The following is a 15,073-nucleotide window of genomic DNA, read 5'->3' as shown; positions in this document are numbered from 1 at the left end:
CATGTAAAATGACCTGCCCCCTTTTCTAACCATGAATGCCAAAAATGTGTCTTCCGTGACATAAAAGACATAGTGGCCATCCTGTGTCATGTTATAGTGCAAGTGCCATTTGGTTGCTTTGCCCATCTTTGGGCTTACAAGGAATATAATTATAATTCATTGCAGAAAGAGTCATTAAAAATCCTATCCACATTAGAAAGTTTCCAGAAGTGATATGAATATTGGAAAATGAGATCCTAAAGAAATATCATGATTAGAAAATATATGGCATATACATATACATATAATACATAACTATAATTAATACAAACATAAAACCTGTGTATAGATATATAGATGTTAAAAGAAAATATGGAGATAAAATATAGATAGTGACAGAAAATATAAAGAGAGAAAATATAAAATATAAATATAATTGACAGATCTATTAATATTAAGAGAAATGTGTAGAAATAAAATATCAATAGATATGAGATGGACAACACAAAGATATAATTTCCATACATATGCATTTCTATGTACAGACATAGAGATCTTGAGAAAAATATATAGAATGATAGATAAAGTAGATTGATATAAATATAGGTCATTGATTTGTATAAATAGATATTAAGAAAAATATGTAGATATAGATTTGTCATATAAATATAGACATAATTGACATAGATAAAAGTATCTATCTGTAGATAAATGTATATTAAGAGAGAGAAAATATTTTTTAGTCCAAAACTCTGGCTTTATTTGTTTTGGAAACTCTTACTATGGAAACTCCCATTATTATTGTAAAGCAGCACCCAGTCTGATATTGGAACACTGAGACATTAAGTGATTAACTAGTGTGGTCACACAGATGCTACATGTCAGATTTAGAATATGAACCTATTTCTTCCTTACTCCAAATCCATTGTATCATACTGCCTCTCATATAAAATTTTGTTCAAATAAAATATTCTGAAATAAGTATAGATGCCCATCTTTTGGACTCTATGGTTCTGACATTCTGCATGATGAAATTGAACCTGATATTTCATATCAGAGTCCCAAATGAAAACACAATCAAATATAATTTATCATTGAATTATTCATTTTCCAAATGGTTTTCTTATCATATTGTAGATATGGACATAGATGTAATGTTTTTGAATTATCAGTGTTGCCATTTCATGACAGTATGAAATATAGTCTTCCTCTATTTGCTAGCCTGAATCTGTGAAGCAGGAAAATGGAAGTAGCTAACGTTTTGTTTTTTTTTTTTTTTTTTTAGATTCTTGTCCAGTCATGTTGTCCATGACTTACTTTAAGATAGCAGATAAGATAGGCTTTGTGATTTGAGGCAAGCATTTATTTATATCTTCTGTAAAAATTAGTCATGTTGGCCCCATGCCTACTTCACAAAGCATATGTTCTTAAGTTTTTAACTGCAAGAAATCTTCAAAATCATCTTCTCTAACCTCCTTGATTTTACATATGAGGAACTCAAACTCTGAGAGGTGAAATAACTTGCCTAATGTCACACTAGTGGCAAAATTCCAGTTTCCCTGACCACAAGCTCACTATACCAAAAATGAGATCATATGTAAAGCTGTTCACATACACAGAAAGAGGTGTGTAGAATTAATCACTTTTTAAAAATTAATTTGTTTTATATTGAAAACTTTCTAACATGAGTTTAGAGCAATAAACCAACCCTATATTTAAATGGGACTTTGCAAGACATATTATATCAATTATAAGTAGCCATATACTTTCTGTAGGTATTAAACTAAAATAGAAATCAATTTCTGAGAGCCACAGGTTGGCTTAGAAGACCACCAATTAACATGAGCTATGTTGAAATGTATTTTTATTTTTTTTTGTTAACATTTCCAATTACATTTTAATGTAGCTCCAGAGGCACCAGTAATTTGATAACCTTACTATGGCAGATTTATTGAAAGCAGCTCTAATATTTTTATAATGTAGCCCCAAATCCTATTCATTGATATAATTTGTCTATAATCACTAAAATACCTGCAGGATACTTTTCTCAAATCTATTATCTGGCAGAAGTGGTTTGCTGCAATTCTTTGGTTTGACAAAATGCCAACAGCTTTTCTAAAATTCTAGTTTTTAACCATAATTTTCTTTCTAATTATTTTGTCAGGAGCATGTGTAAATAGGTTGTGCCAGAGCATTCCTCTAATGTCTTTGAGGTCCATACCAGATATCTGCCTTCAAAGTGAATTGCCTTATAGTGATAACTTGTTATTATTTCACTAATTCAATTGGTTGAGGTAGCTAGGTAGTGCAATTGATGTAACACTAAAGCTTGAAATCAGGAAGACATATTCATTAAGTTCAGCTCTGGCTGGCTTCAGACACTAGCTGGGTGATCTTAGGCAAATCATTTAGACTTGACCTCAATTTCATCATCAATAAAGTGATCTTATGAAGGAAATGGCCACTCTAAGTATCTTTGCCAAGGAAACTCCAAATGGATTAGAAGAGGAGTCTAACACAACTGAAATGACCAAATAACAATAGCAATCAAGTTGCCTGGGAATGGAGTCTAATATAGTCTCACCTCTTTGAATTCGGCCCAATATAGGAGAGACTGCTATACCAAAATGTTATCATACTCTTATCAGGATGATTATGTCAGATTGTTTAAAAGATAAGATTATGTGGTTATCATAAATTGCAGCATTCAGCATTCATCTCTATCCATCTATCAACCTCTGTCTATCTATTATTACTCAAGAAATAGAAACCCAACTAGGAACTTAATATTAAATAACAAAAGTCTATCTTGATAGTTTCAATGTGTCTGGATTGCTCAAAATAGCTAAAATATTCTAGCTAAATTAGCTTTTTCCTTTTACATTAAGTGCATGTGCATCTAGCCTCAGGAAAAACTGCTCTTCTTTTCACCATCTTCCTTCTAAAAATCTGTCTAAATTCCTGAAGGTAATTAATAGTATGCTTCTCTTTTCCAAATGTCAAGTGCTAATGTAGTCACTCAGTTTCTCATTAATATAGTCCAGTTTGAGAATGGTTATAATACTGGGCCTGATGTCAAGAAAATCAGGGTTCAAATCCCACTATGGAGAGTAGCTCTGTGACCCTTGTCATGTCACTTAATCTTGATGAGCATCAAATAGCTCATCCATAAAATGAGGAGCTGGGGCTTGATTATTTCTGTGTGCCCTTTCAACTCAAATCTATGATCTTATGACTCATCCACAGCCTATGATGATTTTTAAAAACCCAGTATGCCTGAGATAGAAAACCTCAATTATCTATCCATCATTATTTAGCTTCCACTTTCCCTGGCAAAATGCCACAGAGAGATAAATAGTGGCCACCTTTTCTGATTTCACCTTCTGGATCAAAATGTACCTTTTCTTCATCTACAGCTAATAACACAAAATGCTGACCATGAGTGTGGTGAGTGTGTGTATATTAGCTGTGTCTGAGAAACAGGACAAATATGACCAAACAGAGGGGGAAAAAAAGATGTGATATGAATTTTGTTCTCTGTGTTTAGGCAAGCTACGGCCTATATCTATGCCAGTGGAATATAATTGGGTGGGGGAGTATGAAGATCCCAGTAAAATGAAGAGAGATAGTAGAAGAGGTAAGTGTCCTAGAATCTCAGGGTAGGCTCTGTATTGTTTAAACTGTAAGTAAATTTAGATGTTCTTTAAAGTAGACTCTGATGGCTTAAGATTAGTGTTTTTCAAATCATGTTCTTTGTGTGATTAACATAAGAAAGGCATTGTGGTGCTGTGATTAGAGAGCTGACCTTGAATGTGGGTTCAATTCCTGCTTCATACTGATTGTATAACACTGGGCAAGTCACTTCAGTATTCTAGGCCTCTCAGACAATACATTGTAGAGATACTGAACTGCAGTGGTAGGAAGTTTCTTCTTCCTCTTCTTCTGGGAATTCCTCATAGCAATTAAATTACAGGTGTAGACCTTATCATTAATCCTGTCCTTTATAAAACATTGTGTTTTATTTAGCTGAGCCAATGCAACAGTATTAGACCAAATGTTCATTCCTATTTTAAAAAGGTTAACTTCAAAGGACTCCTATGTCAAGCATGTATATTTAGTTAAACGAGACATGACTATTGTGTAAAAATAAAGAAAGAATTATTTCAAAGATGAACATTAGTAAAAATGGAAAAGTAATGACACTTTATCAGAACAAATACATGCAGCTAAGTCATAATCAATTTACATTGGACTCAAAATCTAGTTCTTTCTCAGCTACCTCTTCAACTGAGTGAACTCCCTCTATCAATGGAACTCAAAATCCCCATAATACCTTAATAGATGGTCTTTTGGGTTGCAAAGACTGAAAATACTAAGCACCAATGGTCAACTTTCTGATGTTGATATAGACAGACATTCTCAGATGACGGATTCACAATCCATAATCCATTCAATATTCAAAATCTCTGTGAATTGATAGGAAGTGCCTAGGCTTTTCATTCTTTAGCCTAGCTTTTAAGAATCCATTCACCTTCAGATTACAATGAGGGCTCTCTAAGTGAGCTCTCTGATGTTATGACCATAAATATGCTCAGAATAAATCAGAGTGGGCCTCAAGAAAACAAAAAATAATAACAATAATTTAAATTTCATATACAAACAATTGTTTTAATTGGTATCATGCATATATGTGTCATGTCCCACTCAACTGTGATATTAATGATCTAAAATATCACAAGATTTTTTCCCCTCATTCTGTTTGGTGTTAGAAATATATTCATAAGCAGAGATGGAATGTTCATAGAACAGGATTCTGCTGTGGTATTTGCTCTAGGAAAATATTTTTGTTCTAATCTAGAGTTGAAAAGAGTAATGGATAGAGGTCAATATAACTGATATTGATGGCATTGGTAATGAGAATTTTAGCCATTGGAAATATGGTGGGCCCAACAGAAGTTGAGGCAGCCTCTTACTTTCTATAAAGAAATTTCTACCCTGCTATAAAGCTGTGGTACTGCTTTCCAAAAGTCATAAGGCTGTGGATGAGGCATCTAAAGGAAAATTCACTATAGACCAAGGAGAAAAATGCACCTTACAAGACTTAATTCATTGATACTTAATTAGCAAGATGATTTTGAGTTTTGATGTTGTTAATGCCAAATTTTAATGTATTCATTTCATTACTACACATATCACAGACTGATCATGATAAGCTTCTTTTTCATTAGTACTTTTGGACATAATTTTATAGAGGTTTCCATTCTGATACTATTGGTACACACAATAAAATCTTATTGAACTGATTTAACTATTAAGTTTTCAAAGTTTCAGTTATTTTCAAACTTGGATGGATACTTCAATGGATCTATGACCTCATCAATATAGGTACTCCCTCTAACAATATGGAAAACATCCCATACATGCCCTCTTATCCTATATGACTTTTGTCCATGTTTTCCTTTAATTGTTCATGAGGGGTCCACTTGTTGCACTGGGGACCTTCCTCTGGAGATCGTAACAAAAATTTTAGTTATCTAATATGATTAAATTTGTAACAAGTTTGGGGAAAATGGAAGAGAAAAAAATGTTTACCATGTTACCTCTAGTATTGTTAGGTTTGATTGTCTCACAAGTAGATTGATGTCAGTAATATGTTACATGGAATACTTAATCACAACATGAATTTTCATATTTTCAATGAACCTGGCATGCCATATGCTACCTGATCCTGCTTGTTCCATGATCCCAGTTCATTGAGTGTCATGTGCAGTTTTATTATCCAGAAAATGCTTTTCAAAATTATGAGTCAGGTTAAAATTCCAAGAGTAAAACCATTATCATGGTTAGCAGAAAAGAACATGTAGTTCTGGAACCAGTTAATGATTTACTTATTCTAAATGATGCTTTTCTCTCTCCTTGTTTAGAAAATTCCCTACTTCGGTATATGAGCAATGAAAAAATTGCTCAAGAAGAATACATGTACCAGAGAAATAGCAAGAAAGATACAGGGAAAAAATCAAAAAAGAAGGGAGATAAGAGTAATAGTCCAACTCACTATTCCTTGCTACCTAGTTTACAAATGGAAGCATTAAGACAGGACGTCATGGGCACACCTGTGCCAGAGGCCACCTTATATCACGTGAGTAAAATTTTCAAAGGTTTGCTATTACTGCCTTTATTACGAAATTTATATGTGACTTTTGGTAGAGTTGGTGGTAGAAGTAAAGGTAAGTGATGAATTGTGCATCATTTTTATTGTAGTATGTCACCATTTTAGGCTATTGAGTCAACTTGGTGGAACAGTAGACAGAACACTGATTCTGGAGTTCAGGAGACTAGTTCAAATCCACCATCAGAAATGTATTAGCTGTGTGATCCTTGACAAGTCACTTAACCAACTCAATTTCTTCATCTTTAAAATTAAATAAATTTAAGATTACATAAATTGAATAAATTAATTAAATAAATAAATAATGGCACCTACTCTCTGGGGTCAGTGTGAAGATAAAATGAGATAATTTCAGTAAATTACTTTGCAACTTTTAAAAAACAAGGTGAATGGTAGCTATTACTTCTATGTCCTCAAGATTACAATCCATTCAGGTTATCTCTTACTGGTATTGAGACAGCTTCATAAGGAGAAAAAAAGGTAATTATATCTATCTGTTTGAATATGTCCAATATGAATATTACATATACATATATGTATATCTAAATAGATCTGTGTATCTATGTGTATGTATATATCACTTTGTTTTTATGTGAAAGAATGCATTGATAGAATGGCAGCAAACTTTTAAAGGAATATAAAAATGTTGTCTGTATTTTATTCCATTTTTGCTCATTATGACTGTATCCTCAAGATATAGAGACTCTTGAGCGCTAAAGTAAAACTAAATTAAGCCTATAATTTTGAAAAAGATGAATCTGTTAAGATAATGAGAGTATGCGCACACAAATTAATAATCCTCAACAATGAAAACGAAGAGAATAAAATGCTAGGGAAATGACAAATATTCTCTCCCCCACTGGGATTTGCTCCAGACAGATAATTTAAAAGTTAAAACTCTTAGGCCATCATCAAAGACAGTGAGGTTTTCTATGCTTTGTTGAAGTACAAAAATGTTGGGATTTAGTTAAACAAAATTAATCATAGGTTAATGAAACCCGGAATTCTTTCATTTTTTTAAAGCATCTAATTGCTTTCAGCATTCAAAGAGAGAATAGCTATTATACAGAATTTTGCAGTGAAGTATGGTATTTAGAGGAGAGAAATGTACGCAACTTCATTGTTTTGTTTATGTGGAAAAGTTAAACACACAAAGAAGAATGCAAAAATGTCTAGGAAAAGTTAGAGCAGAATCTGCTGCTTAGCTAAATAAATTTAGAAAAATAAATAATTCACACATTGTGGCCCTCAAACATAATATGTCAGATTTGGTATGAGAGTACTCTTACAACCTAATTGTAGTTACTACTGTAATAAAGTATGTTTTGAACAGAAAGGTTTCCATCATACCCAAATGGAGCAAATTATCTATTCTTTTGTTGGAGCAACATGTTTATTTGAAGGTGTTTTTGTGACTATACTGTTTGATTCTTCACCATCTTTTAGAGGTTATGTGGAGCTAGTAGCATTTTTTTATAATGCACTTCACTTAATAAAGTCCAAGAGACTATAAAATAGTCATTTCCTTTCCCAGTCACACTCCCAATTGTACATTAACTCATACTCAGTGCAGATCTGATTCTGCTCTTGCCAACACTTTTCAGCTGGGATGTAATATCTACATAGCAGAATCTTTGAGCAGTGTTGGAAAATACATAAGCAGCATGTACAGTAATCATAAAAATTAGAGTAAAGAATTCCTGTAGTGGGAAACTTACCTGTGTGGAGTTTGATTGGTTTATAATTAGTTTTAATAAATTTATTAACAGCAATTTCAGGGATCTAAATGGTTTATAAATTACATTCCACTCTGACTATTCTATACTGAAAGCAAAAGAATTAAAAAAAAAAAAAAAAAAAAGTTAAAGCCAAATGAGGCCTTAAAAAAAAAACTACAAATGTATTTCTTCATTTGGTCATGTTAAAATGTTTCTGGTTTTCTTTATTAATTATAAAAACAATTTTATTACATTTTTGACAGACACCATAAATTCCAGTTTATTTAGAATGACTGGGGAGTGAGTTGTTCTGGTTAATTAAATATTCTAGTTAATTGAATTGTTTCCCCATATACCATGCACTAGAGATCCCATGTGTAAGGAGGGACTACCTTTCATTTCTCCAAAGTTTTGGATCACATTGATGGAGAGATGAGAGAGCAGTGCATCCTTTAGAGTAAAATCCTTTAGAGAGGAGAGTGAAAACCAGGAAATGGATGAGGGTATTTTACAAATTAGCTAGATGGTGAATGCCAATCTATTAGTCTGGATGGGGTCTAGCAATACCTCTGCTATACTGTTTTCCAAATAAATGCAATAAAATACACTTAAGACTCAAAATCATCAAGCCTAATTTAATTAGCATCATTATTGAAGAATAGAGCACTCCAAAAATAGGATTTGAAACTGAATATCCTCTAAGGCTGGTATTCTAAAATTTATTCTGAAAGTTCCCCTTTTGGACAAACTGTTAATAATAGCTCATCTCTTCTGTATGTTATCATGAAAGAGGAACACCAAAAAAATACCAGTTATTTGAATTTTCTGGTTGTTATGAATTGTGGATAAATTTCTTTCTCTTACCTTATCAAAACCTATTTAACCAAATTACCCTGGCATGGATTCTGTCAATACAAAGTTATTATTAAATAAAATAAAATTTAAATTAAAAAAAAAACCTATTTAACCTATTTTAAAGCATTAAGAATTCCTTCAGGTATCATATTCTAACAAGAAAATCAAAGTATAACTTAATTTTTGTCCTAATTATAGTTAAAAGTATCATTCAAATATAAAATCTTATAGAATGCCTTCCTGTTCACATGTAAACTCATAAAATGTCAGAGCTGGAGGAAATTTAGCAAACACAATGTAGCCCTCTCATTTTCAAAATGAGACAAGTGAGATTCAGAGAATTGAAGCATTTTGGTCAAGATCATGTGACTAGTAAAAAATCTAATGATTATTATTGTCCGTTAATAGTTGGTTAGTAGAAATGAAATCAATGATACTCAATTATTTTACTCCCAAATCATACCAGTGATTAACATTAACCAAAACAGCCACTTAACCTCTACAAACCTTATAAAGTCTAATAATTTCTAAAATAGAAAATAGAAAGACCTGAAGAGATTACACATGTAAAATCTTAGTTAGATTATCTACTTTTAGAAGAAAGTTTATGAGTAGAATTCCAGGCATTAGCCAGCACTTAAGAAAATCTATCTGTGACTTTATTTCAATTGCTTTCTACTTCATCTTTAGAATGTTTTCACTTTATGAACCTTAACAGTTTAGAAAAATTTTTAAAGATTATTTTAAGGGAAATAAATGCTCTTCAATAGATCTGTCTACTAACATTATTGTTAAATACTTACAGTGAAGATAGGGTGACCAAAATTTGTCTTCCATTTTAACAATGAAAAATTATATACTTTATTTTCCCAATTATTATTTTGTTGTTGTTTAGTCAGTTAAAGTCTTTGTGACCCTATTTAGGGTTTTCTTAATTGGAGAGGTTTGTACTTTCATTCTCCAGTCCATTTTATAGATAAGGAAACAGGCAAAATGGATTGTGTTATCCAGGATCTGAGGTCTTCCTGATCTCGGAGCCAGCATTCTATCCACCACACCTTTAGCTGCCCATAAACTTTTATTTTTATGTAAACTTCTCAACTTAGCATTTTGAGCCCTTTGCACTATAAGACCAATCTATCTTTCCAGATTTCCTTTGCTAGTTCATTACTTTTCATGTACACATTCGAACAGATCTTATTATTTATCCTTACACAGGATACTCCATCTCCAATCTCAATGCCTTGGTATTGACTATGCTCCATGCTATCAATATGTTCCCCTCTTACTCTCTGAAACATTATTTTTCTTCAAGATTCAGCATAAATACCGTCTTCTGAATTAAACCTTTTCTGATGCCCCCTCCCAGGTGCTAGTCCCTTCCTTCCATAATTATTTTGAATCCATTTTATATACCTATTTGGTATATCCTTTCCCTCTCAATTTGACTGCAAGTTCCTTGAGAGGAGAAGCTGTTTGAGACATTTGGCTTTTATAGCCTCAGAACCTCAGTACTTTTATATCTTTAGTACCATACTATCTGATATGTAGAAAGCCTTCATTAAATTCCTGTTGATTAATTAATTGATTAGTTATTTTAATCCCTTCTCTAAATCAAGTAAAAAGAGTCCAATAATATGTAACAACTTAAGTAGGAAATGCTAAAACAAAAGGCCATGTGAAGTCCAAGGTGGGGGAGATAAGTGAGGGAGAAGAAACAGAACTTCATGAAGGATGTGATATTTAAATTTCATTTAAAGATATATTTAAGAATTTAATGGGTGAAAAGGGGAAGGAGGACAGTTCAGGTATAGGGCAAATATAAGGAAAAACCTAGAGTTAAGAAAGTACTTGTTGGTGTACTTGGGGGTAGTGCCTAACATTTTCAGATAAAGTTGAAAATATTAAATAATACCAGGTGGCATAAGACTCTGAAAGTCAAGAAAAAGAGTCATCAGTAGAGAGCCACTAAATATTGTTAAACAGAGAATTAAGAGGACCATCCCTTGGCAAAAGGAAAACTATTCTGAGAGAGGGAAAGGGTGGAATATTGAAGGAGGGAGAAATTAAAGATGGGAAAGCCTATTGGCAAACCATTGAAATTTAATCTAGGAAGATGGATAGTGAGGCAGCAGCAGGAATGCAGTTGGTTATTTGAGTTAATATCTATAGGACTTAGTAACTTTGTTTTTGAGAAATAAGAGGAGTCAAGTATAAGAAGACTCAAGTTTCAGATGTGGAAGCTAGATGAATGGAACTGGTAAAGGCAGAAGAAATAACATATTTAAATATAATATAATATATCAATAATGTATATATATATATGTTACATTATATATAACACATATAATAAAATAAAACTTAGGTTTGGATATATTTAGTTTGAAGCTTTGGAATATTATACCAGTAGAGATATGCTATAGGAAGTTTGAAATATAAGAACAAAATTTACAGGAAGTAAAAGACTATCAGTCTATATTCTGGACAAACTGATCTACTTGCAATTCTGTAATTTCATCTCCCACTTTCATACGTTTGCATAGACTATCCCTCATGCATGAAATTCCCTCCTTTCTTACTTAGATTAATTAGAAAACTCACTTTTTAAGTAGTATCTCATGGGTAACTCTTAAGGAAAGACTTTCCTGATCTCACTATTTGTTAGTGCTTTCCCTCTCCTTTGATTATTGTGTATATTTTTGCATGTTTAAATATCATATTCTTCCATTACAATATGAGCTTCAGGGCAAGAATATTTGATTATTGTCTCTAGAGCAAGCAGAGGACCTAGTAGATCTATAATATGTAATTGCTGTATTGTAATGGGTTGCAAACAGACATTTGGCTGAAGTTATGATGATGAAGAATGAAGAGAATAGGGCCACAGACTGAAATTATGGTGGGGGGAGGCCTTTATTAAAGAGTGAAAACGAATGGTTAAGGAACAGAGGAATCACTTAAAACGCAAGGGAACCAGGGGATATATTTTCCCTGAAATAAAGGAAGAAGGAAATACATGAAAGAATGATCAACTTTGTCAAGTACTGACTAGAGATCAAAGACAAGAAGAATTGAAAAAAGTAATAATTCTTTGGATTTGTAAAGTAGTCATCAGTGACCTTCAAGAGCATTTTCTGGACAGTTGAAGGAAAAAGGCTATATATTTAGAACAGAGTAAGTGCTGAAAAATAAAGTACATCAGAAAGAGTTAGCTCTTTTCAAGAAGTTTAGTAGTGAGAAAAACAGAGACATGGGAGCCAAACTGGGTAGAATGGTCAAGGGAAGACATCTGTAGGATTGCAGACATCTGGATATATTTTTAAAGTGATACATTGTTCAGTTGTTTTTGGTCATGTCCAATTCTTTGGCCCCAGTTAAGATTTTCTTAGCAAAGATATTGGAGTAATTTGCTATTTTCTTCTCCAGCTCATTTTACAGATGAGGGAAATAGGGTTAAATGACTTGCCCAGAGACACAGCAGCTAAGTGTCTGAGGCCAATTTGAATTCAGAAAGATAAGTCTTCTTGATAAGCCTAGCAATCCATTCACTGTGCCACCTAGTTGACAGAGGAGTGTTTCTTATTACTATCCTAAAGTTATAAAATGCGGAGGGGGGGAGAAGGAGGAAGAATTTGTTGTGGTTGTTATTGTCATTCCAAATGGTTAAAAGATAGATTTGTCTTGACTCTTTAAGAAATATTTGTTCTTATACTTACTTTTAATGAGATACTAAACCTGAGTTGATTTCTTTCCAGCTTCCTACTCTCTTTTACTAGTAGTGAGGGAATACCAACAGCCCATTAATATTTTTATTAAGCTAAGGCAAACACATGGTATTGCTACTAAAACTAAAGAATGAGCAGGTATTCTGAAAGCTGTATTAAGGAGGAGGAATGTATAAAATGATACAGTTAAAATTGTCTTGGATTTCTGAAGCACAAAAATGAGAGTGCTAGAACATCCACGCTTTCTAAGATTGCTTAAACCTATTATATTTTGCACCAATTTATTTTTCCTCCTTCAATCCCTTTTACCTCAATCTTATTTAGCAATTGAATTTCACTGAGAAGGTGAAATCTTTTTATTAAAGATAGAGAGAAAGAGAGAGAGATGATAGAGATGATAGATATAGATAGACACATAGATAGATGATAGATACATACATACATAGATACACAGACAGACAGATACTTTGTTTATCTGTCATATATTTACTATTCCTCAATCTTCTCTTGACTTCGTCTGCCTCATATAATCAAGCTGTGTCTGATATATGCTACCCATTCCCTTTATAGACCTAGCTAATGAGTCTTCTTTTCCTTCAAGGCTGAGCTACCTCCTCCACAAGCCTTCCCACATTCTTTTAGCTAAAAGTGATTTCTTTCTCTCAAAACATTTGCATAGAACTTTATATAAATATTTCTTTTCCTTTTAAAATTTTATTGATATTTACATACTCAGTATGTGTACATATATAATACTTAAAATATATTTTAAAATTGAAAAAAATTGATAATTGTGCAGAAAATAAACTAGCTCATTTAACTCTTAATTTGAAATTTTAGGAGTAATTTTTGTATAAGATTCTACCTGATATAACTGTGTTAGTATTTAGAGAGCAAGTGGTAGCACACAATTATAAATGTAGTTACTAGGAAAGTTGAGGCTAGTGGATTTCTTAAACTAGGGATTTCTGAGAAGAACTAAGTCTAATGATTAGATGTCTATACAATTCATCATCAACATATAGGCCCATAGGGAAGCAGAGGAAGCATAGCATCAAGTTACAAGAGATAGACAAATAGAAATGGAGAGACAGACAGAAACAGACAGAGACAGATAAAGGGACACAGACAGACAAACAGGGAAAGAGAGACAGACACACAGAGATGGAGAACAGAGGCTGTGAAAGGCAGACAAACACAGAAGCAAAGACACAAAAACAGGTATAGAGACAAAAGTTAGAATTTAAAATATGAATAGCTCCGATATTTATTAAGGCAAGAAGAAAGTAAAAAAGATTTAAGTTCATTAGAATATTGTGACTTTGAGTCATTTAATTATTTTATGCCTCAATTTTTTATCTGTATGATATGGATAGGAATTATATCTAACTCATAGGATTGTTTTGAAGATAAAATAAAAGGCCATATTAAAGCACTTTACAAACTTTGATTTGCTAAATATAAATGATATTATTATTACTAACTGGTTAACCTTGGGAAAATCATTTAATTGCTTTTACACTAAGTTTCATTAATCAAATGGGAATAATAAGACTAATATGATCTACCTCTAAGTGCAGTTCAGGGAAACATTTAAAGCATTACATTGAACAGGAATTGTTATTATTTTTAAAGAACCCCTTTAAGTGAAAAAAGGAGGTCTTAGAGCTCATCTTCCATATTTTCCAAGAACTTGAAAAATTTTTGTAAATGATAATTTGTCCAGATTAAAACTTGTAAAATGAATTCACAAATAAAATAAACATTAATTTTAGACCTTCCAGTTAGGAGAGCAGAACAACTAACATTTAAGTAAGATTCTAAAGAAAGCATGTGAGCCCACTTTGGAGAAAAAAACAGCAATGAACTTCCTACTTTTAGAACCTAAAAAGCAGCAATACAGATTTTGAGTAGGTGTCTAGAAACCTGGAATGTTCCTTTTGTACCAATCTGACATATGTTGCTTGGTCCTAGTCTTCATTACTTGGAATCTTCTTGTTGGCATTCATATATGAGAATTTAATAGTGTTTCATTTTTGGTGTTAGTGATATAATTTTAGCCTTTTCAGTCACTTTATGAAGTTTTTTTTTTTTAACAAAAACTTCTGGAAAATATTTTCAAAATATACCTGATAGAAAAGATGAAGTCTTGCCTAAAGATAAGAAATGTCCTACTAATATCAGCATATTTGACATTCATAATTAATTTTGTCTCAAATTATAATTAGTTTAATTTTTACTCTTGAATAATATAACTTGCCAGACATTCATTGTGTCAGTGTCTAGTATGAAGAGGATTGACAATTTCAAGCATTTCTCATTTACTTAGCATGAAAAATTTGTTCATTTCTGGACCATGCTGGATAAATCAGCTATTACTAAAATTTTTCTGGTCTTCCTTAAGTGGTGGGGTTGTTTCATTTGTTGTATTTGTAACAATGACTAGCATTTAGTAGGTGCTTAATAAATGTTTATTGATCGATTGATTTGGACTTTAACTCATATAATACAGCAAGGTCTTGTCTTACCGTGTTCACACAATTAAGTCGAACAACACCCCACCCCACCCCCATTGATGGTTTGTTATTTCTAGTTTATACTCCATGGTGGATAAGGAACTTTCAAAA

General features: G+C 32.4%; 1 protein-coding gene across 8 annotated transcripts in view; it reads left to right on the top strand.

The window, feature by feature from the left end:
* CNKSR2 (connector enhancer of kinase suppressor of Ras 2) overlaps positions 1 to 15,073 on the top strand; it is a 310,360-nt gene that overhangs the window by 205,094 nt on the left and 90,193 nt on the right. For 5 of the 8 annotated variants that reach the window (XM_051985117.1, XM_051985122.1, XM_051985118.1 and 2 more), the window contains 2 exons: positions 3,527 to 3,616; positions 5,904 to 6,118. In XM_051985117.1, coding sequence (XP_051841077.1) covers positions 3,527 to 3,616; positions 5,904 to 6,118 — 305 coding nt within the window. The remainder of the gene's footprint in view (positions 1 to 3,526; positions 3,617 to 5,903; positions 6,119 to 15,073) is intronic. The other 3 variants (XM_051985120.1, XM_051985121.1, XM_051985124.1) reach the window with 1 other exon arrangement.

Source organism: Antechinus flavipes, chromosome 3 (genome assembly GCF_016432865.1).
Source record: "Antechinus flavipes isolate AdamAnt ecotype Samford, QLD, Australia chromosome 3, AdamAnt_v2, whole genome shotgun sequence".
In the NCBI taxonomy this organism is placed as follows: domain Eukaryota; kingdom Metazoa; phylum Chordata; class Mammalia; order Dasyuromorphia; family Dasyuridae; genus Antechinus; species Antechinus flavipes.
This window is presented reverse-complemented; position numbering and strand designations above follow the sequence as displayed.